Here is a 22,655-nt window from a genome sequence, read left to right as displayed (position 1 = left end):
GAATACTGTTTTATACACCAAAGATTTGAAAGTGGTATTTCTATGGTTATCCCTGAATACTACATATATATGTGATTATTTCTACAAATTATATTACAAAAATGGATCATATCATATACATTCTTCTGTTATTTCTTATTTTTCAAACTCAATATAAAGTACTTTGATATTTATATAATATAGCCTCATCACAATTTTAAATCTTTTATTTCATTATATAGACCCAGTATCAACTACTTACAAATTTTCAAAGATTATCAGGTATTTTCCATTTAGATAGATAGATAGATATAGATAGATATTCATGTTTGTATGTTTATATGCATATATTTATGTGTATTGAGTAGGCAGTGACGGATACTTTTCTATATCTCTGCAAATATGTCTGGAGGAAAAATTCTAGAAGACAAAGAGGAAGGACTTTTATAAAGGCTTTCAATGCATAATTTTAAATTTCCCTTCAGAAAGTTTACCCTAATTAATATCCCCCCAAATTGTGTATAAGTGTCCATTTTCCAAAAAACTTTTCTGACAATAGATGTCAACAATCTTTTATTTTTGCAAATATGTTAAAAGATAGTATTTCATCACTTTTGATTTTCACTTTTGTCATCTCTGATGAGAGGGAGCAACTACATACATGTTCATTGTAAATGTGCATGTCTTTTTTGTGACTATCCTCTTCAGGTCCTACACCCATTTTTCTGTTGGTGGGAGGTAGGATGGGGGAAGTGGAGTCATTTTTTTCTTAGTGATTAGTGAAAATCTGTTTATATATAAACACTTTGTTATATAAATTGTGATCACTAGCTCTCCAAATTGATGTCTTCTAACAATTTTTCAGACTTGATCTTGTGCTTTGTTTGTTTGGTTTGGTTTATTTTTTTTTGTTCTCAGGAGTAAAGTTTGCCTGCTTTCTCCTTTGTTTTTCTGTCTTTGGTATCATAGAGAGTCCTTTATTATCACAAGATTACAAAAATAAATATTTACTCTTTTTATCTAGTACAGATTGTGTTAGTCATGTTCTTCAGTTCATTGCACACTATCAGTCCTGATAAATGGAGGGCTCTCCCTACCTCAAGATAATCTCCCTTCCCTCCTTCCTTCTTCCTTCCTTCCCTTTTCTTTCTTTCCTTCCTTCCCTCCTTCTTTCTTTTCCTCCTTCGTTCCTTCTCCTTTTATTTACCATCCCTCATACCTGTTTCTCTATTCCTTCCCCGCAAATTAAAACATATTTTTTTAACCTACTCAGGTTCACCTTGACTTAGAGGGCTCATACTTAATTCACTGCACAATATGTGAGTCCCTTATGAGTATACATTATTGATTTTTATAAACACTATACTTGAATAAAGCTGACCATGTATTAGGCACCTATTATGTTTCTATCACTGTACTAGATCCTTTACATACATTCTTTCCAATTACAATACTTCAAGGTATGAGTTATCTAAATTGATATATAAGGAATAACAATCTCAGAGAAATAAAATGACTAAAAGTCATCTGGTCATTCTAATAAAAGGAGCCAAGATCACCCCAGGAATGATGACTCTAAAGCCAGGGCCCTTTTGCTTACCCCTTGGTGACTCTTACAAAAAAGGAGTTCTGCATATTTTCAGAAACTATACTCTGGAAATGGAATATCTGTTCTCCATCACCCCATTTTACATAATTTTAAATTATTATTATATTTTATTTTTTTAAAGTAGTTTCCATGCCCAATATGGGGCTTGAACTCGTAACCCTGAGATCAAGAGTTGCAAGCTCTACCAACTGAGCCAGCCAGGTGCTCCCTCATTTTATATAATTTTAAGAAATTTTAGCAAAAGTAGTTCTTAACGTTGTCATTTCACAGAATTACAATAACCTAATGCTACACTCATGGCTATACAATTGCAAGCAAATGGATGTGGACACCAGCTGTAATAACAGCCCTGATTCTACTTCCATACAGCTCAATTTCAAATTGAAGTTTCCCGCCATTTTGAATAAGATTTTAAGGTCAAACTTTCGTATCAGTCCTTATCTCACATAAATCTGGCACTTTTGCCAGGAGTATGCAGACCGATTTTGTTCAAGCAGTCCCACTGAAAGCCTGGTCTGTAGGAAGGGTGGCTATGTTGTCCAGGGGAAGTGCAGGAGGACAAGTAGGTCCTTGAGGCAGGTACATCTTGGTCAGTCTCAGGTCTGTCACTTCACACTATGTGCTAGTGGGTACTTACATAACCATTGTGCTTCTTTTTCTATATTTTTGAAGTGGAAATAGTAATATATTCCTCAAAGAGTGGTTGTGGAGAAATTTAAAAATTTAAAATGCCTGCAACATATTAAGCATTTGGCAAATAATTCTTATGTTATTGCTGCTGCTTCTATTATTATTATCATCAGCAGAGTAGGCAACAGTGATATGCCAGGGCATGCCCAGATATGTCATGGATAAAAGACAGAACTTTTGAAAATAAATTTGGAATTTTTTTAAACTAGGAGCCTATTTTCTTGTCATACTGACTCCTCCACGGAAGGCTGTGCTAATTCCAACTTCCCCAAAAGTACACTTCAGATGCCAACTCTATGATCATGGTCTCCCATGTCACATTTGCTTAATTTCAAGTATACAATTCCTTCTTGATTTAATAGGCTATAGAAAATGACATGCTTATTCAAAGCCACATATCTACAACAGAGGACAAAGGGATAGATAGGCAATTTTAGCACAACAGGACATTGGAGGAGTTAAACTGACATCATCAAATTCAATTTTAGTAATTTGGAAAACTTTAAAGTTCCATCAAAAAACCAAAGATCAATGCTATTCACAGATTTTAAAAGAGCTATTAAAAAGGCAGATATATCTTATTGCTAATTTTAAAGGACTTTTCTTTACTTTTAAGGTCTCACCCTCAAGTTAATTGAAATGGTAAAGCACTTCATTGCTACCTAGGTTCTTTATTACCTACCTAGGTTCTCTCTTGCACCCTGGATTTTGCTAAAAAAGGGGTTTGGACACCTCATCCCTAGTTAAGCCTACGAGAGAAGAGAGAGGCCAAAAATCTATCACTTTTGAATTCAAGGATGGGCTGATTGTAGCTGGAGAGTAGAGGGATAAAAATCTTCTAAATTGTTGCTTTGGAAGGACATAATTTACACTTTTTATAAAATCTCCTGGACTGATGAAGAAAAAATTTCAGTGTCTCCCCTTATCTACACAGCCTGGACAGACAATTGCTGTATATTCTCAAGTCACAGACTTCTAGAACTTACTCAGATTTCCTACTTGTACAATGCACTTGCCTTTATTAGTGTGGAATGTGAATATTTTATTAGCCAGGTTGTAATGTCTTCACATTTCTATTCTATGGACCACATATTCCTTGTATATATGACCCAGGACCATGAATTATACAAGCAAGTGTTTCCTGGACATTTCTTGGATACAGATGACTCTTAGTTCCCTGGCAATAGTATAGCATTGATTTTTTGTAATATTATGCTTTGTGTGCTTATCTTAATATTCAACACACCCAGTGTCCCCTTATAGCCTGATATTGCTCCTGTGGTAATCTTCTACCCAAGGAGACAACATAGAGTTTCTTTTATTTTAAGCTATAGCTTAAAAATGGATCAGTGCAGGAACCTGACTCAAAGGTCACCATCCACAAATTAACCCATGAAAAAAGTCCTATGCAAAAGGCTTTACACATAGGAGGAAATTTATTTGCCTCAGCCCATCATATTGGCTCTCCACAAATTGTTCTGGAGAATTTGAAGAGGACTAATCAGGAAAGTGAATGTTGCCAACCTGAGGAACTACGGAAAGGTTATAAATTAATCCATTCACAAATTATGGTGAGGAGGAGGAGGAGGAGGAGGAGGAGGAGGATGGCAATGATAGTAGTATTAGTGGTAATGAGCACCATGATGGTGGTCACTTAAGTTTCATCACTTAACTGTGTGCTGCTCCTTACAAATATTAACTCATAAACTTCACAACAATCCTATGATGTGAGTAGTTCCATTTTAAAAAATAAGCAAACTGAGACAAAAGAGTTAAGTCACTTGCCAAATGTCAACAGCTATAAGTGTCAGAATCAGAATTCAAACTTGGGAGTCTGATTCCAAAACTTGTGCTCTCTTTCTTTCAATTATCTTAGAATCAGAAAGATGGGAACATGTCCAGGTATTACTTATTTTTTTTTAAGATTTTTTTTGGAAGTAAACTCTACACGCAATGTGGGGTTCGAACTTACAACCCCAAGATTAAGAGTCGCATGCTCTACCGACTGAGCCAGCCAGGAGCTCCCAGGTATGCCTTTTTAAAGGATTTTTTTCTCTAGGTCCATCCATGTTGTTGCAATTGGCAAGGTTTTATTCTTTTTTATGGCTGAGTAATATTCCATTGTATATATAGACCATATCTTCTTTATTCATTCATCTATAGATGGCCACTTAGGTTGTTTCCATATCTTGGCTGTTATAAATAATGCTGCAGTAAATATAGGGGTGCATACAATGCTAAGTGAAGTAAATCAGTCAGCAAAAGCAAATACCATATTATTTCATTCATGAATGAATGTCTAAGAAACAAATGAACAAACAAAATAAAAAGAGAGACAAACAAACAAACAAAAAACAGACTCTTAAATACAGAGAACAAATTGATGGTTGCCAGAGGGGAGGTGAGTAGGGTAAGGTGAAATAGATAAAGGGAATTAAGAGTAACCTTATTTTGATGAGCTCTGAGAAATGTATAAAACTGTTGAATCATTATTTTGTACATGAAACTAATAAAGCATTAAGTTATATGCATACACTGTATGTATGCTAATTATACTTGAGTAAAAATTTAAAAATAAATTAAAAATTTAAAAATATTAAAAAGCCTAATTTCTTACAAGTACATAAACTTCATAGAGCTGATGACTCCACTCTGAGGGAAATTTTTTATGTTATATATCCATTCATATTTACATAGGATTTTAACCAAGCTTTAGATATATATAGTATAACAGCCTATGCAACTCATTATAAGAAATACAAGTTCACATTTCTAAAAATTAAACATATATAAATAATCACTCACTGATTAAAAATATGCATATATAGAAATCTGGATTTAGACTGAGGTACTTTCAGTGTACAAGGTAATTTTTAGAATATCAAAGGATTTTTTAAAACAACATTTTATTTTGAGCTCCTTTTTTTACTACCTTAACCATTACTTGATACACATTATCCTTAATAGGAAAAGAAGGAAGCATGTATTTCATATTTTACCAGAGACTAATGACTCAAAATTACTTAATTTATATGTGTTATGTTTTTATCATTACAAGAAATAGAAATTTTTCAATGAGAATAATTCAGAGAATAGGAAAAAAGAGCAGCACTTGGAAGCCAGATGTCCATCATAAACACCTTAAAACTGGACAAGGCAAAGAATCATTTAAACACTTTAGCCTCAGAAAATTTTTCCAAATGACTATCATCTGGGTAATTCTTTACTGAAACATTATTTTCAAAAAATTATAATTATCCCACTAATTTTGTAAGCCAAGTTATTTATTGGTTAGATATGAATGTTATATCTAAAACAACTCCCCTCCCCCAAATTTTCTGTGCATGTTCCTTTTCCCAAAGCACATTTATGGTCAACATCATTCATTCATTTATTCATTCAGTAAATACGTATGGCCTATTTACTGTGTGCCCAATACTATTTTAAGTATGGGAATACATCAAAGGGGAAAAAAGCAGATTAAAACTGATGCCTTCATTGAATTCACTATCCAGTAGATGACTAAACTAACAAATATGTAGTATGTCAGACAGTCAAAGGAAGTACTACAGAGAAAAATAAAAAAGGGAGGTGAAGACATTTATATGTAGGTTGGGAATGGTGGTGTAGTTTTTGTGGGTTTTTTGTTTTTTTTTTTCTTTTAAGATTTTATTTGTTTATTTGAGAGAGAGAACACAAGTGGGCAGGGCAGAGGGAGAGGGACAAGCAGACACCCTGCTGAGCAGAGAGCCCCACATGGGACTCAATCCCAGGACTCTGAGATCATGACCTCAGCTGAAAGCAGATGCCTAACCAACTGAGCCACCCAGGTGCACCTGGTGTTGTAGTTTTAAACAGGGAAATTAGTGGTGACTTTCGAAAAAAAGTTAATATTCAAAAAAGCAAGTGTGTTAGAAAAGAGGAGATTTGGGGGGGATGAGGTCTGAAAGTAGGAGGAAATAAGACTTAAAGCTAAAATATCAATTTCTTTGAGAGAAAAAGAAATTGTCACTATGTAACATATAAAACTTCAAAAAAAAACTTCAATGTAAATTTAGAAGGTTATAAAATTGTAATATAAGGCTATGCATCTGGAAGTGGAAGGTGACTTCCACTCTAGATTATAAACTTCACAGCTGCCTACCTGACATTTTCTTTGGTTGCCTAATAGACTTCTTAGACAAGACATACCTAAAATTAATTTCTGATCTTCTACCATCTCCAATCTGCTCAATTCAGTCTTCCCCATATCAACATAAATGGCAAGTCCCCATTCCCAGTTCTCAAGCCAAAAACCATGTGTTGTCCTTGACTCCTTTCTCTCTCTCATACTCAATACATAAGTCTTCAGCACACTCAGTTAAGTCACCATCACCATATATGCTTTATCAACAGCTCTCAACTTCTCCATTTCTTAAAACCTTTGGTTCAACCTCCATGATTTCTCACCTGGGTAATAGAATAGCAATGACTTTCTAAATTCCTGCTTCCTCCTGTACCACTTCTCAGACTATTTTCAACATAGCATTCAGAATGACCCCTTTAAAGTATAAGTCATGTCATGTCACTCTCTGGCTCAAAGCCTTCTGATAGTTTCCCATCCTACTCAAAATAACAGCCAAATAGGTTACAATGGTTTATGTTCCCTACAAGATTAGCCCTCCTTTTCAGCTTCAGACTTCCTCTTGCCTCACTAACACTTGCCTCTGAGGCTTTTCTACTTGCTATTTCCTCTGCTGTGAATTCATCGACGAGTAGAAAATAATCTATTTAAAGCTTGGAAGAAGGCTGGTTTCACTAATGAGCAAGTGAATCACATATAAATATCACATTATATCACTTAAATTCGTGCTCCAGTGGCCTTATAAATAACTCCATACATAAATTTTTGGGTTATACAACAGTGTTAAAAAATAGGGTATATGCATTTATAAATGCCAAGGTTCTATCCTATAATTAAATAAAAGAATAAAGAGATTTAGCCTTAAATTATAGACATTGAAATTACTGTAAAAAGATATAATACTTAAAGCTATTTTTTTTCTAAAGCTCTATGCCCAATGTGGGGCTTGAACTCAGGACCCTGTGATCAGGAATTTCATGCTCTACCAACTGAGTCAGCCAAGTGTTCCAATACTGGATATACTTACTTTCTCTTCTCATTCTAAAATATATTACCTCAGTGGTGGCAAGAACAATATATTGGGGAGAACTGTAATAAAATAGATATCTTTGAAATATTTTTAATCAGAATTTGTATTTGAGATTACTTATTTTTAACGAAAAATAAGACAAGCAAATGAGAACAAAGAAACAAATATACCTGGCATTTAAAATTGGTTACTAGGCATTAATTTTAACTCAGAATTTCCCAGAAACCAAGGCAGGGTGGAAATGTATATATTTCAATATAATTCCATTGTCTGATAAATGTATGTTTAGATATTTGGTAACAATCTTTCCCAGATTGAAATCTCAAGAGGTATTTGTTAAAAGAACTCTAATATAAGAATTTTGGGATAAAATAATATGCAGTGTCTTAAACTTTAGTTTGCTCTGATTATTATACACTGACTTCTACAATCGATGGAATGACCTTAAATTTCAATTTGAGTAAAGAATTTGAATTTAAAAAAGGCAACACTGTTCAGGTATGCTATTTCACAATACATAGAGCATGGTGACCTTAGCACGTAAAAATCCAAAAGGAGTAAGTAAACTCCTTTCGATGGCCTCTCAGCAGACGTTCTTGTATCATTAAATCAAAGGGGTTAAGTTCAAAAAAGTGTCATGGAAATAAAGGGAGTCGGGCTCATCTTGAAGAACTTTTGTATTGGAGGGAATAAAAAAGACAAAATGTAAACAATTCAAACATGGAAAAGATAGCCCTAACTCTCAGGAACACAAGAATCATTTCAACAAATAAAAAGCAGTTTTTGAATTTGTATACTTTATAGAGCCAGGAATAAGGGGGCATTGCAAAGGACTTTGGCAAAAAAATCAGAACAATTAATATTTATAATAGCAGGGACTAGGTAGTAGACAGCCACCGAATATTTCGGAGTAATGACCTAGCAATTTATAGTAAGATTTATCTGGCACAAGTAGGTACAACCGTTGGAAGGAAGAAAGAGCAAGAAAGAAATTAATGCAATCCCCTGGGTTCAATATATTGAGGAACAGTATACTTTTGAGGTAAGATGTCTTACAAAAGGAAGGTTCTCCTCATCGTCTCTCATATACGTATACCAGGCAGTGTGTGACATTCTGTAAACGTAGCACTAAATGCGACAAAAACCATGTTCCCTGCTCTTCATTAGAGCAGGTTTAGTGAGGTTTAATGAGTGGAGAAGAAACACGATTATGTAAGAAATTATGCATACACAATGAATGTCACGATATGGGAATCTCTCTGTCCTACATTCAGATCTAGGCCTGAATGTTAGAAGGAAACTACACTTCAATTTGTATTAGTGAAGTCGAGGCTAATCTGGAATCCTAATGATGAGCAGGTATTCTTGGTGAAGATCAGGATGGCGAGTTGAGGGAATTGTTCACCTCAGAGAGGGATGTGAGGGAGAGCCTGGTGCTTAGAGGAAGGAAGACATATATACAATGAAAAAGGGTTGGAGAGAAAGTATGAAATATGAGGCTGAAGAGAAAAGCAGGAAGCAGAACCTGGTTCTCTTAGGGCATTGAGGGACTGGATTTCATGCTAAGGACAAGGGGAGACACTGAGACCTTGAAGGGATTTTACGCATGGTGATAGAGGATAGATTTGTACTTTCAAAATATCATCTTAAGTTCAAGTGAGAGAATGAAAGTTTACTAAAGGCAGGAGACAATTTAGCAGGAGTCTGCTAAAGAAAATCTAGGTGAGAGATGACAGGACCTGTCCTAAGATAGTGACCAAGATGGACTTAATGTTCTCCTCAGCTTGACTAAATTTTAGACAGGTTTCTTTCTGACTCTAGGTCCCTGATCTTTCTTTTCTTACAGTATATACTTTACAAAACTTGTAATTGTAAATTCTTTCTCCACCCCTTTAAGATGTAAATATTTCTAGATGTTTCTCAGCAGCTTTCCAAACAAGGACTGTCTTTCTCAAGAACTAGGGAGCTGTCCCTTTGACATGCCATCATCAAGGAACATAGAGCCCATACCCCCAGGGTCTGGGGGAGGGCGGGAACCTCTTTAGAGGCACCTTGCTCCAAGTTGTAAAAGTACCTCCTGTCATAAAGATAGAGAAATTTCACTTTTCCTTTGGGCAAAGCCAATTAGCAAAAACAGAAGGCCTATAATCTCCCTCACCCCATCTCTGAAAAATTTTCATCCCTTTGTTCCAGGAGAGTCAAATGCAAAGTTCTGTTCTCTCTCCCTTACTGCAATAGCCTTGAATAAAGTCTTCCTTTCCTGTTTAACTTTGTTCAATGCAACATTTTCTTTGAAGTGATAGTGGAGGTGGTAAAAAAAAAAAAAAAAATAGAAAAGTTCAGAAAATATTTAGAAGATAGTGAAGTTGGGACATGTTGTATGCCTAGCTGTGGAGGGGAGTAAAAAATTATTCCCAGGTTCAGATGTGTTCCACCAAATGTACAGAAGTGTTATAAGGAATATAGGGGTTAGAGTAGATTTGTAGGGTAAGGTGATGCATTCAGGCTTGGAAACAGCAAATGCCACAAGAACCTATAAGCCACGCAAAGAGAGGAAACTTACAGGCCTACCAATATAAATAGTCAGAGCTCACGAGACAGGATGTGGCTACATTCTCTTGTCTATGTAAGACATCTGAAATCTTGGGACTGCATGAGAGTGTTCAGGAAAAATGGAAGAATTGGAGGACTATAGAGCTTAGATCGGAACTCCAGTGAACCCTAATGCTTGAGAAGTAGATAGAGGAAGAGGAAACCATGAAGCACTAAGAACGATCACCCAGGGGCGCCTGGGTGGCTCAGTTGGTTAAGCGACTGCCTTCGGCTCAGGTCATGATCCTCGAGTCCCAGGATCAAGTCCCACATCAGGCTCCCTGCTCAGCAGGGAGTCTGCTTCTCCCTCTGACCCTCCCCCGTCTCATGCTCTCTCTCTGTCTCTCATTCTCTGTCTCTCAAATAAATAAATAAAATCTTTAAAAAAAAAAAAAAAGAACGATCACCCAGAAAGATAGGAAAGCAGAGTTATTGCCAAGTACACAACAGAAATTAAAGAAACCAATGTAGAGAAAATGCATTGCCTAGTGTAGCGCTGCTTGAGTAATGTAACTTCATCCAGGCTTATGCAAGTTGCATTTCTGATAGTAACCTAAACCAAATTATATCATGAAAAAGGTAATGAGGTCATGTCTTGCCATATTTTGTATGTTAATTCAGTATAAACTGGAGTTACTGAGAGTGTATTCTGATAATAAGTAGGGCCTATTAAAATGTTTCCAATTTTTAAAATAAACTACCCATTCATGACATTTTTTCTATCATCATGGTGGAGGATATTCAGGTGAGTCAGCATCGTAAAAAAGCCGCAAGGAGGACGTTCTCCCAATCACCAACATGATGTTAGAGTGTACATGGCTTTTTTTTTTTTTTACCCCAAGAAATATCTCCTGTATTTTAACATTTGACATGCTCCAATTCATTTGCTTCTGTTGACGTTTTGAGGTTGTGTCCAGTAACCTAGGCAACTGTTCTTATTTCTGTCCCAATTTACTTCTATGTATAGAAGTTATATAAACTCAGTGGACTCAAAGATATTCTTTAAGGCAGAGCAGACTTACAAACTATATGCTCTTAAGGGAAGATAATATTAAAGATATGACAGATCTTAATCATCAAAGACTACATTACAATTTCCTTAATTTTGGATCATCAGTAAATATGATGAATAATATATCTTTAAAAAGGTGGTATAATTTTATCATGCTGAAATATGATCTGACTACAATTGAAATTATAAATTTCTAAGTGTTTTTTTTTTTAATGTTTTGTTCACTAAACCGAATTTCAGCATTCAGAGACCACAACTTCAAATACTTTCAAATGAAAATCTGGCCTTTGTCAGTCATGTTAAATGAGTTTCCTCTTTCAGTTCTCATCTACAAGACACTATCATCAAAGTTTAAATTCTGTGAAACAGAATAAAATCTTCTATTTAGTATTTAGACCTATTGCCTTTCAAGCTGTATAGGCAGAAGGAAGAACCACTAGAACATATGTTCTTCTTGGACAGGAGTAGAGAAATAAAAGGAAATTTTATTTTATTTTTTATTTTAATTCCAGTATAGTTAACATACAGTGTTATATTACTTTCAGGTGTACAATACAGTGATTCAACAATTCTATACATTACTCAGTGCTCATCATGATGAGTGTACTCTTAATCCCCATCACCTATTTCACCCAAACCCCCACCCACCTCCCCTATAGTAACCATCAGTTTGTTCTCTGTAGTTAAGAGTCGGTTTTTGTTTTGTTTTTAGTTTGCCTCTTTTTTAATTTTTTCATTTATCTTGTTTCTTCAATTCTACATATGAATGAAATCATATGGTATTTATCTTTCTCTGACTGCCTTATTTCACTTAGCATTATCTCTCTAGATCCATTATTAGATCCACCCATGTTGTTGCAAATGATAAGATTTCATTCAATACAAGGTGATTTTAAATGACTGCTTGAAAAACTGGTCCTAACATGCATCCTATAAATGTCAGGATGGACGACTTTTTCTTTTTCTTTTTTTTTTTTTTTTGAGTATGTACCATAAACTTTGGAAATTAAGTCCTATATAATTTGATGAAGGTAAGTGAAGACTGAGAGAAATAGAAACTAACAGATCACCACAGTACCAACATTCCACAAAGAAGAAAAACTACCAGGGCAGGGCATTCAATAAAGAAAATACAGGGGCGCCTGGGTGGCTCAGTTGGTTAAGCGACTGCCTTCGGCTCATGTCATGATCCTGGAGTCCCAGGATCGAGTCCCGCATCGGGCTCCCTGCTCAGCGGGGAGTCTGCTTCTCCCTCTGACCCTCCTCCCTCTCATGCTCTCTGTCTCTCATTCTCTCTCTCTCAAATAAATAAATAACATCTTTAAAAAAAAAAAAGAAAATACAAACTTGACAATTATTGTGTCAAATTTTCTGTTTTATCCTACTATCAAGAGTTGTTTTTTTTTTTAAATTTTATTTATTTATATGACAGAGAGAGACACAGCGAGAGAGGGAACACAAGCAGGGAGAGTGGGAGAGGGAGTGGGAGAAGCAGGCCTCCCGCGGAGCAGAGAGCCCGATGCAGGGCTCGATCCCAGGACACTGGGATCATGACCTGAGCCGAAGGCAGACGCTTAACGACTGAGCCACCCAGGTGCCCCAAGAGTTGGTTTTTGTGATCACTATTTCAGTTCTACATTATGTATGTGAATTAGATATACATAAAAGTGCCAGCATCATTAAAAATCACATTAATGTCATCTTCCTTCTAACATATTGAAGCAGTTTCTGATAAGTCCTCCTCCTGGTGAAAAAAAAAAAAAAAAAAACCTGCTTCAAAAGACTTTTGGTAATAGAACTTCCAGCATGTCAAAATGTTTAGCACAACAAAACTAAGAAACCAAAGGAGTCTCATACTAGAAGACTGAGACTTTTATTTACAAAGCTTCTTGATCTACTCAAAAGGAAGTCAAAGTATAACAATAACACACAAGTCTACACTTACCATGAAATTCATTTTTTATAAAAATCAAAATTGATTGAGCACTTATGTGTCAAGAACTGAACTGAAATTTTTCATGCATCTAGTTTAATCTTCAAGAACAACTATAAAATAGATACTATTATTATTATTATCATCACAATTTTACAGATGAGAAAGCAGTTTGAAATGTAAACTAACTTTTTCAGGATCATATGGATAGCAATGGGTGGAACCCAGATTTGAACCAAGGCTTATATGACTCCCAAGTTCATACACTTCTATATTATAAGGCAATGCTAGCAAAGGCGAGTCACTTGCTCACCCATTCCACTCACAAAACTCTTTCAATCTATTTTATTGTCTTTTTTTAAAAGTAAGTTCAATGCCCAGCATGGGGCCCAACATGGGGCTTGAACTCACAAGCCTCGGATCAAGTCAGATATTTCACAGACTGAACCACCCAGGTGCCCCATATTGTCTTAAGTCTTTCTAAAACTCCAGATAGGCATGAAAAACATACTTTTAGCCACCACCCTGCTGATGCTATTTATTTCCTGCTGCCCCTACTACAGATAATAAATGAGGGGGGAAATCTAGAAATTAGAATGCTCCTTCTACTGAAATATCACAGAGGCCAATGTGGTAAGAGACTGAGGAGTAACTGCCTCTGTTTTCTGGATTCTGTGCTTGGAGACCCAGGATTGTTGTCCTACAAGGTCTGCCACTATCTGACTCTATCTGATTAATATTCCATTTCATCAAGGTGAAGTGATCCACCAGGGAAAGACTGACAAGGTCTGGGCATCACTATGTAGTTTCTAAATGGTAACCAACAAAATGGTTTTGTTATTGATGTGAGATTATACCACTGAGACATTTCAAAACTTGTGAGGCTTAAGCAGATCTGATACTTATGGTTTATGGTCTTCAGGAATCATTTTCTAGTAGAGAAATGATAATACCAACTCCATAATACTGGCTGTAACAATAGGAGGGCAATGAGATCTTAAGGGATGGTGAGATTCTACCCAATTTACAAGTGTGCTGCACTGCACAGAGTGTAGTTCGTGCCGGAATACCTGGGATTTGGTTCCATTCTACGTGATTTGCATATCTTACTGAAATTCTTTGAGTTAAATTCCCTAGTTAGTAAAATCAAGGGAAAAAGAAAAACTCCAGGGCTTTTGTTATGTAAGACACCAATTTGGAAATATTCTGTGAGATATAAAGTGTTAAATGATAACTGGCCCTGTTCTGTTTAAATAGAAAATATGAGTTAGCATGTATTTAGTATAATCTTTTAGAAAGCTTTTAGGACTTACCAAAAAGGCTTATTATCAGTAGGTTTAGAAATTTGATGATCTTAACAGGAGTCTATTTTCATGTCTCTTTTGAACTTGAGTTTTTAAGATAAAAGATTTCTATTTTATCCTTGCTAAGAGAATGAACAGAATAAACAATGAGATCTTTAAAGAATGTTCTGTAAACCTATAGCAAAATCATACTCCTGTATCACTGTGGAATGCCTGATTATTGGATATAACCACAGTACTGGTCCAGTGAGTATTCGTGTTTAATAATTAAGATAATCACTAATTTCCACTGCTGTCCCTCTGCTACTTCATAAGGCATGCACTATTGGTCTTTTAGTATTTCGCTCTCATTGACCATGGACTCTAAATCATTACTTGTTGGTTATAGACCTTTACAATGCCCAGTGGTATTTGCCACTGATGACAGCAATGACAGACGATGTTAAGCCAAAGCTACTAGGAGTGAAATGCAGAAAGTAAAATGATAATAAATAACTGTCACTCCATTACTAAACAGTGCCTGAAATTGGTTCCATATAGCAGAGTCTGCATGTTCCATATAGCAGAGTCTGCATAAGCCAAGAACCAAAAAGGCATTTAGCAGCAAACAAAAAGGAACCCAAACACATGTCTTGTTCAGTGACCAGAAATTCCTCATTGGGCATGGCATGAGTATTCAAAAAATTCTCAACAGAATCCACTTCAAAATATTATGGTATCTTCTCAACCCGATGGTATCTGGGAAATGTGTCAAAAGGCATACTCAGTCCAATGGATGCAAACTTCTGGAATGCTGGATAGAATACAGAGATAAAGTCTCAAATGGATAGGAGACTGAACATAGAAAGATAAGCATAGAGGTATAATTATAGAGAATATGGGGTCTGTTAGTAGTGCCAGATGTCTGAGAGAGATCATAAAACCTGCCTAAACATGATCATTTTGCTCATGTGGTTTGGGTGGGGGACAGTTTGAGCTGGTCTACCATGAGCACAGAATCTGTAGGAATAAACTCACAAATCAGATTTTTTTTATTTTTTATTAACATATAATGTATTATTTGTTTCAGGAGTACAGGTCTGTGATTCATCAGTCTTACACAATTCACAGTGCTCACCATAGCACATACCCTCCCCAATGTCCATCACCCAGCCACCCTATCCCTTCCACCCCCTTCCACTCCAGCAACCCTCAGTTTGTTTCCTGAGATTAAGAGACTTTTATGATTTGTCTCTCTCTGGTTTCATCTTGTTTCATTTTTCCCTCCCTTCCCCTATGATCTTCTGTCTTGTTTCTCAAATTCCTCATATCAGTGAGTTCTCTGATTGACTTATTTCGCTTAGCATAATACCCTCTAGTTCCATCCACGTCATTGCAAATGGCAAGATTTCATTTTTTGATGGCTGCATAATATTCCATTGTATATATATATACTACCTCTTCTTTATCCATTCATCTGTTGATGGACATCTTGGCTCTTTCCATAGTTTGACTATTGTGGACATTGCTGCTAGAAACATTGGGGTGCATATACCCCTTCGGATCCCTACATTTGTATCTTTGGGGTAAATACCCAGTGGTGCAATTGCTGGGTCATACGGTAGCTCTATTTTCAACTTTTTGAGGAACCTCTGTGCTGTTTTCCAGAGTGGCTGCACCAGCTTGCATTCCCACCAACAGTGTAGGAGGGTTCCCCTTTCTCTGCATCCCCGCCAACATCTGTTGTTTCCTCACTTGTTAATTTTAGCCGTTCTGACTGATGTGAGGTGGTATCTCATTGAGGCTTTGATTTGTACTTCCCTAATGCCGAGTAATATTGAGCACTTTTTCATGTGTCTATTGGCCATTTGGATATCTTCTTTGCAGAAATGTCTGTTCATGTCTTCTACCCATGTCTTGATTGGATTATTTGTTCTCTGGGTGTTGAGTTTGCTAAGTTCTTTATAGATTTTGAATACTAGCCCTTTATCTGATATGTCATTTGCAAATATCTTCTCACATTCTGTCGGTTGTCTTTTGGTTTTGTTGATACAAATCAGATTTTCAATAAGAGGTTGTTATTTGAGTTAAACTATCCATGCTTTATGATAATCATTATTTAAATTTTAAAAGAAAATTTGTATCCTTTCTCCAGTTCTCAGACCAGCATCCTTTCATTCCACTGATGGTGAATCAAGTTTATTGTGGTGGTGGTGGTGGTTTGTTTGCTTCTTAGTAAAAGATTCATTCCACTAACTCTATGTTTTAAGTGCGTTGATGTGGTAATCACCAAAGTTCTTTGTCTGAAAACATAATCCACTTACTAGACAAGTTATATAAATCTGCACCTCAGTGATCTTATTAGTAAAACCGGGATAATGTATCAATATAGCAAAGTTAATGTGATAATTCAGTAGTTTATATACTGTGACTATCTTTTCTTGTTTTCCCTCAAAAGCAGAGCCTAAGAATGGAAGGTAGCTGATTCTGGGATGAAATCTTGGGGAACTGAACCAGGAGCCTGGGAAAAATGGATCAGGGGAAAAAAAAGGAGAGCAAATCCAAAGGTATATTATCAAGCTGTTCACCGTGGTGGGAGGTGTGGCTTGATCCCCCTGGGAATCCTTTGAAGACCTATGGAAAATGCAAAATGGCCCATCCAGGGAATATAAGAGTATTCATCAAGGTTGCTCTGTGGAGTGTTAATGCTTCACATAAGATTGTGTATGTATTAGGATATCTGAACAGCTTCCTGGGGAATTCCACAGAGCAATTTCAGAAAAGCCTCAAGGCAGGAAGTGAAGAAAATCTAAACTACTTGGAATTTATGCAGAGAGATTTACTAGAGCAGAGAGTGGCCAGGTTGAATATAACGCTGCTTCCAGTAGATTTGATGGTTAGGGATCTATCTTGCCATGAGACAGTAGTGAGGGTATTGCCCAGGTGCATTCCAAATGAACTGGCCTTTCAGGGAGCTGTGCACAGTGGAACACAAATCCAGAATACAGAGCAGCTCCAGGGTGATTTCTACATGGTTAGGAACAGTGACTTCTATGAAAGATTCTTAAGATCCAGGACCATGGAGATCATCAACTTCTTAACCTACAATAGTCAGGTTGCCATCTAGCTGGCCTGTAACCCCAGCCAAGAACAAAAACGCAAATCAAAATAGTAGTAATAAGCTTATTTTCTTAGCATATAAATTTTAACGTTTATAAAACACTTTCATTTGCATTATCTTCTTTGAAGTTATCAATAATGCTGTAAGAAGGTATGATATTATTTTTCTCATTTTCAGATAAAGAAACTTGAAGTTTCTAAGCTTTAAGGTCTTAACCAAGGCTTCATTGTCTACCTGTGATGATCCAGAATGAGAACTATGGCATGTTTATCCTGATCCCAGCATCTTTCTAAGGTACATTTATTTTAACAAAATTTCCTCCTATCAGTTACTTTGTAAATCCTGACAACTACCCTCCACCTCCATGGCTCAGCCATAGCTGAAGTGAATCACTCACTCACTTACCTGAAAGCATAAGCAAACTATGCCATTAGCAAAACTTATTTCCCATTCCATTGCCATTTGGAAAAATTGAGCTCTTACCAAAGATGCCTACTAGATTGGAAGGAAACTTCTTTCAGATGTTGGGTGCCCCCAGACAGTTCCCAACATGAACTGGCTTCTAGAGGGCTGGGAATTAACCCAAATAATCAGCAAGGAATGGAAACTCAAGAAAACCACCATTTCTAATAAAACACAGGTGTTACGACTAATATATATCAGTTCTAAGTAATCTGAACATTTGAACACATGGAACTTTCTTAAATTTATCTTTTCCTATCCATCTCCAAATGTAATGTCACTGAATTTAACTAATTAATAGCAGTAATAATGGTGATGATAATTATACTATCCCTACGACAACTACAAATAATAACTCATGACTATTGAGAACTTACTAGGAGCTAAGCAGTGTGTTGAGTGCTCTACTAGTTAGCTGAGTTATTCCCACAATAATCCACATATAGAGAGTACTCTTAGTATCCTCACTTTACAAATCAGGGAACCAAGTAAGAGAAAGGCTGAGTGAGTTTCCCAGGTGACACAGTAAGGAAATGGCTAATTCAGATGTGTTCTGGGGCAGTCTTAGCTGCCATGTTATACTACCTGGCTTTCAGACCCAAGTTCTGTAGTCTGGTCTGCAGTTGCAAGCTATCATTGGCTAGGAAACCAGATTTTCACAGGTTCCCAAGCACTGGGTATAAGGGTATAAGTAAAGTGAAATATAATACCTCAGAGTAATTCAGAAGTTGGTTAGCATCTTCAGAGGGGTGTGTGTGTGTGTGTGTGTGTGTGTGTTGAAGGTAAGAAGAGAAGGCGGCATTGCAGAAAGGAAGAAAAGTATAGGGGTAGTTTCTCAGAAATATTTTTTTTTCTAGAATTTCAGAGTATATTTATAACTTCTTGTTTTCTCTTTTCTACTTTAAACAAATGTGTACACACTTCAATTCCATATTTCCATGACTGATATAAAGATCAAAAGTGGCATGTAGTGATTTGCTACCTGACCAGAAATGGTCTCACTGTTTTCAAGATCAAGGACGTTTTCAAGGTCAAGGAAGTAAGTCCCCTCATGCTGTGGCCCCTGCATTCTGAAGCTCTTCTTCCCGGGCTTTTGCAAAACCATCTCCAGATCCTGGAGTCCCACCTGTGAGAGGCTGTCTGATTGACAAGAAGAGGGCACAGCCTACAGCTCTCCTCCCAGGGAGGTGACTTACCCGGTCAGTTTTCCCTTCAGTCTGAATGCTGGTGTGACTGCGCACCTCATGTTCCTCCTCCAAGTCAGAAACATCCTCCAGTTCCTCCGGGGTCTATAAAAAGAAAGCAAAGCATTGTTGGTGAGAATGCAAAATGGAAAAAAGTCTGGCAGTACTTCAAGAAGAAAGCACAGAGTTACCAATATGACCCAGAAATCCTACTCCTAGGTATATACCCAAGAGAAATGAAAATAAGTGTCCACACAAAAACTTGGAAAAAGAAATGTTCATAGCTGCACCAATCATAATAGCCAAAAAGTGGAAACAACTCAAACATACATCTACTGAGGAATAAACAAAATTCTATAGAATAGAATATTATTTGGCTATAAAAAGAAACAGAGTACTGATACATGCTGTGACATAGATGAACCTTGAAGATGTTATGATAAGTGAAAGAAGTCAATCACAAAAGACCACATGTTGTGTGATTCCATTTGTATGAAATGTCTAGAACAGGCAAGTCTGCAGAGACAGAAATTTGATTAGTGGTTCTTAAAGGAGGGGGAAGGAGGGAGTGGGCAATGACCACTTATGGGTATGCAGTCTCTCTTTGGGATGCTCACAATGTCCTAGAATTAGATAGTGGTGATGATCACATGATCATGTGCATATACTAAATAACCCCGTTTTATACTTTAAAATGGTGAATGTTAGGGTATATGAATTATATTCCAATAAATTTTGAAAGAAAAAGAAAGCAAAATAATCAGGAGGAAGTCTTTTGGGGGTGAATAGCGATTTGGCTATCCCTATGTGCTCATCACAAACCAAGGTGTTCGTGTGTGATAAATAGATGGGATAATTCTAATTAAAACTATATGACATGATAATGGCACCAAAAATTACTAAGAATTCAAATTTTCTAGGAAATTAAATAATAAATATTTTAACTTCGGTGTCTAAATAGCTAACCTACTTCCGTTTCTTTTTTTCAGTTTCAGCTTAAACATCTTGTATCTGGGTGGTGTCTGGCTCAGGAAGAGCTGGACGGGGTTGGATTCCTCCGCCAAGCTTTCCCTGACCTCTCCACTTACACTGTCCTGATGTTCACCAGACTTGACTGCAGCGTTGTTGCTGAATCAAGCAGCCAGTCCTTGTTTACCCTGTGATGCAAGGACTGGGTCTGCCCTGCTTACTGTCGTATCACTACAATGAAGTACATCCATACTTTTGAATGGATGAAGCAAAATTATCAGTGATAGCTGAAAAGAACACTGGATATGAGCAAAACAAAACATATCAATGGCAACAGCAAACACTTGTCCTCACTGTACCTCTACTGTGCTTCCATCTTCTGTATTTCAAATTTTTTTGTTTTATGCTGTAGTAGCCAATCTTAATCTTCATCTAATCTTAAGTATCTAATCTAATCTCAATCTCTTCTCCTTAATCTCAATGGGGCAATAATGTAAAGATAGCTGTCACTATTGCAAATCCAAGTAAAAGTACTTAACAAGAATTAATTTGATATTTGTTTTCATTTAAATTATGTATGATTCATGTAATACAGAGCCTAGGTAAGAAATCCAGAAATCAAACAGGTTTCATGAAAAGCAAACAAATGTGAAGTGGGAGATCTCTTCTCTACACCTGGCTGTTAAAAACTGGGCGCGGGCCAGGGTTGCCTCCTCAGTCCGACCCTGGTTTTCCTTAAACCTTGCTCTGCACACAGGCCCTTTATTTATTTTCAGAGCTGTGGAGAGTTTACCTTCCCTTGGGACCACTCCAGAGATGGGAACTTGCCATAATTAGCTCACACTGTGGAGCAAAACTACCTATTTCCTACCACTAACGGCCTCAGATTTGTTCCCATCTCATGGATCTTTAACCAGCATTTTCTTTGCTTTCTAACCCTTGCCCTGAGCATCACTCAACCCTCTCCATTTATGTCAACCAACTCCTATTGGATATTAATAGTCCCCCTCTTGCCAAAGTCTCTGATATGTTTGAGTAACTGTTGTGTATTTTTATCTCTACATGCAGCCCCTCTTTGCAGCGACTATGTGCAGCTAGGCTCACAGGGCAATTTATTCTTTTTCCTTAGGTATTAATAACATGAGTTCACCACTGTGCAATTTCTACACAATCACGTGTTTTATTATTAGCCATTTTTGTGTACTCTTCCCACAGTATTCTTGAGAAAGAATCTTTGCAATTTCCTTCCTTGATACATCACCAGCCCCTGAAACTGCTGAATAAATTCAGTTATCAAATTTCTTTTCTTGGGTCCTGTTGTTTTGCAATGGACGGCTGCCTGGTGCCCCTACTGTGATCTGTTCCTTATAAATGTCTGCTGTTAATTACTTGGATTATACTCTACCATGAAGTGACATATAACTTCATCATTGATTCCAGTATTTTATTCAACTCAAAATAAAGTGATTTAACAGAAACTGAGAACAACTGCTGCTGTCAGAAGTCACAAGTACCATTTTTGTTGGTGATACTGTAGGAAGACATAAGCCTACCATTTATGCCCACATCCTTCAGCGCTCTTTTTTTTTTTTTTTTTTTTGTCTTTACCATAAGACTGACCTCTTCTTTTCAGGAACAAAATCAGTGGGGGAGTGTTCAAAACATTTGCTGGCAGCATTTTGCATTCTGTAAGGCAAGCAGTTGGCTGGTATTGCAAAAATAAAAAGTTGAATATACAATGTTATTGTTTAAGTGGAAACTAAGAAAGAAATAGGAGTACTCTAATCACTTTTGAGGTGACATTAACTCCTTCAGGGCTGAAGACAAATAATAATAGAGCAAACACTGTGACAGGGGGGAGGAAGGCGGGGCTATGCTATATTATACACAGCTTGCTTCTATGCATCCAGTAACTTTGGAAGGTGCAAACATCTGGAAGGTGTATGTTTGTGTGTGTGTGTGTTTAATCAATTTTCATTCTAGGAGAGGGGAGACCAACTGTCTTAGAGCAGTGTCATGTAGTGGAAAGACCCAATAATGTTGAGTAATACAGACCTAAATTTGAATTCTGGCCCTCCGATTAGTGATTGTGGGGCTTTCGCATTTTGTGTACCATTTTAAATATTGGTTTCCTCAGAACAAGGTTTGTTTTTGTGTTTGTTTTTTATTATGTTCAGTGAGTCACTGTATAGTACATCATTAGTTTTTGATGTAGTGTTCAATGATTCAGTAGTTACGTATAACACCCAGTGCTCATCACAGCATATGCCCTCCTTAATACCCATCACACTGTTACCCCCTCTCCCCACCCCCTCCCATCTGAAACCCTCAGTTTGTTTCCCCAGGGTCCATGAGAACAAAGTTTTAGATAATAATAACTAATCCTGAAGTTTGTGGTGAGGCTCAATTGTACTAAGATGCTTTAAGTAGGAATTGCTTAGCCCATGGATAGCTGGAATGCAGGAAAAGTTTGTTTCTATTGCTTTTTTTCCTCTTCCTCCACTATTCTATCTCCCATCCCATTAAAACTCTTTATACTTTTGGATAAAACATTTGTAGCAATTTGGATACCTCCATTTTACTCCAGATTTGTTATTCTGGATTGATCTGATACTTACTAGCTGCTTCTAGTTTACATTCAACCCGTTTTGAGTATCTGTTGTGCTAT

The 22,655-nt window shown here is 36.7% G+C and overlaps 1 protein-coding gene across 2 annotated transcripts in view; it reads right to left on the bottom strand.

Annotated features, from left to right (window-relative positions):
- Positions 1–22,655, bottom strand: part of CTNNA3 (catenin alpha 3) — a 1,573,809-nt gene that overhangs the window by 165,248 nt on the left and 1,385,906 nt on the right. For both annotated transcript variants that reach the window (XM_081824173.1, XM_081824174.1), the window contains one exon: positions 19,031–19,123. In XM_081824173.1, the coding sequence (XP_081680299.1) occupies positions 19,031–19,123 (93 nt within the window). The remainder of the gene's footprint in view (positions 1–19,030; positions 19,124–22,655) is intronic.

Source organism: Leptonychotes weddellii, chromosome 6, assembly GCF_054177405.1.
Source record: "Leptonychotes weddellii isolate Sample4059 chromosome 6, ASM5417740v2, whole genome shotgun sequence".
Lineage (NCBI taxonomy): Eukaryota > Metazoa > Chordata > Mammalia > Carnivora > Phocidae > Leptonychotes > Leptonychotes weddellii.
Note: the sequence above shows the minus strand (reverse complement) of the source record. Positions and strands in the feature narration are given on the sequence as shown.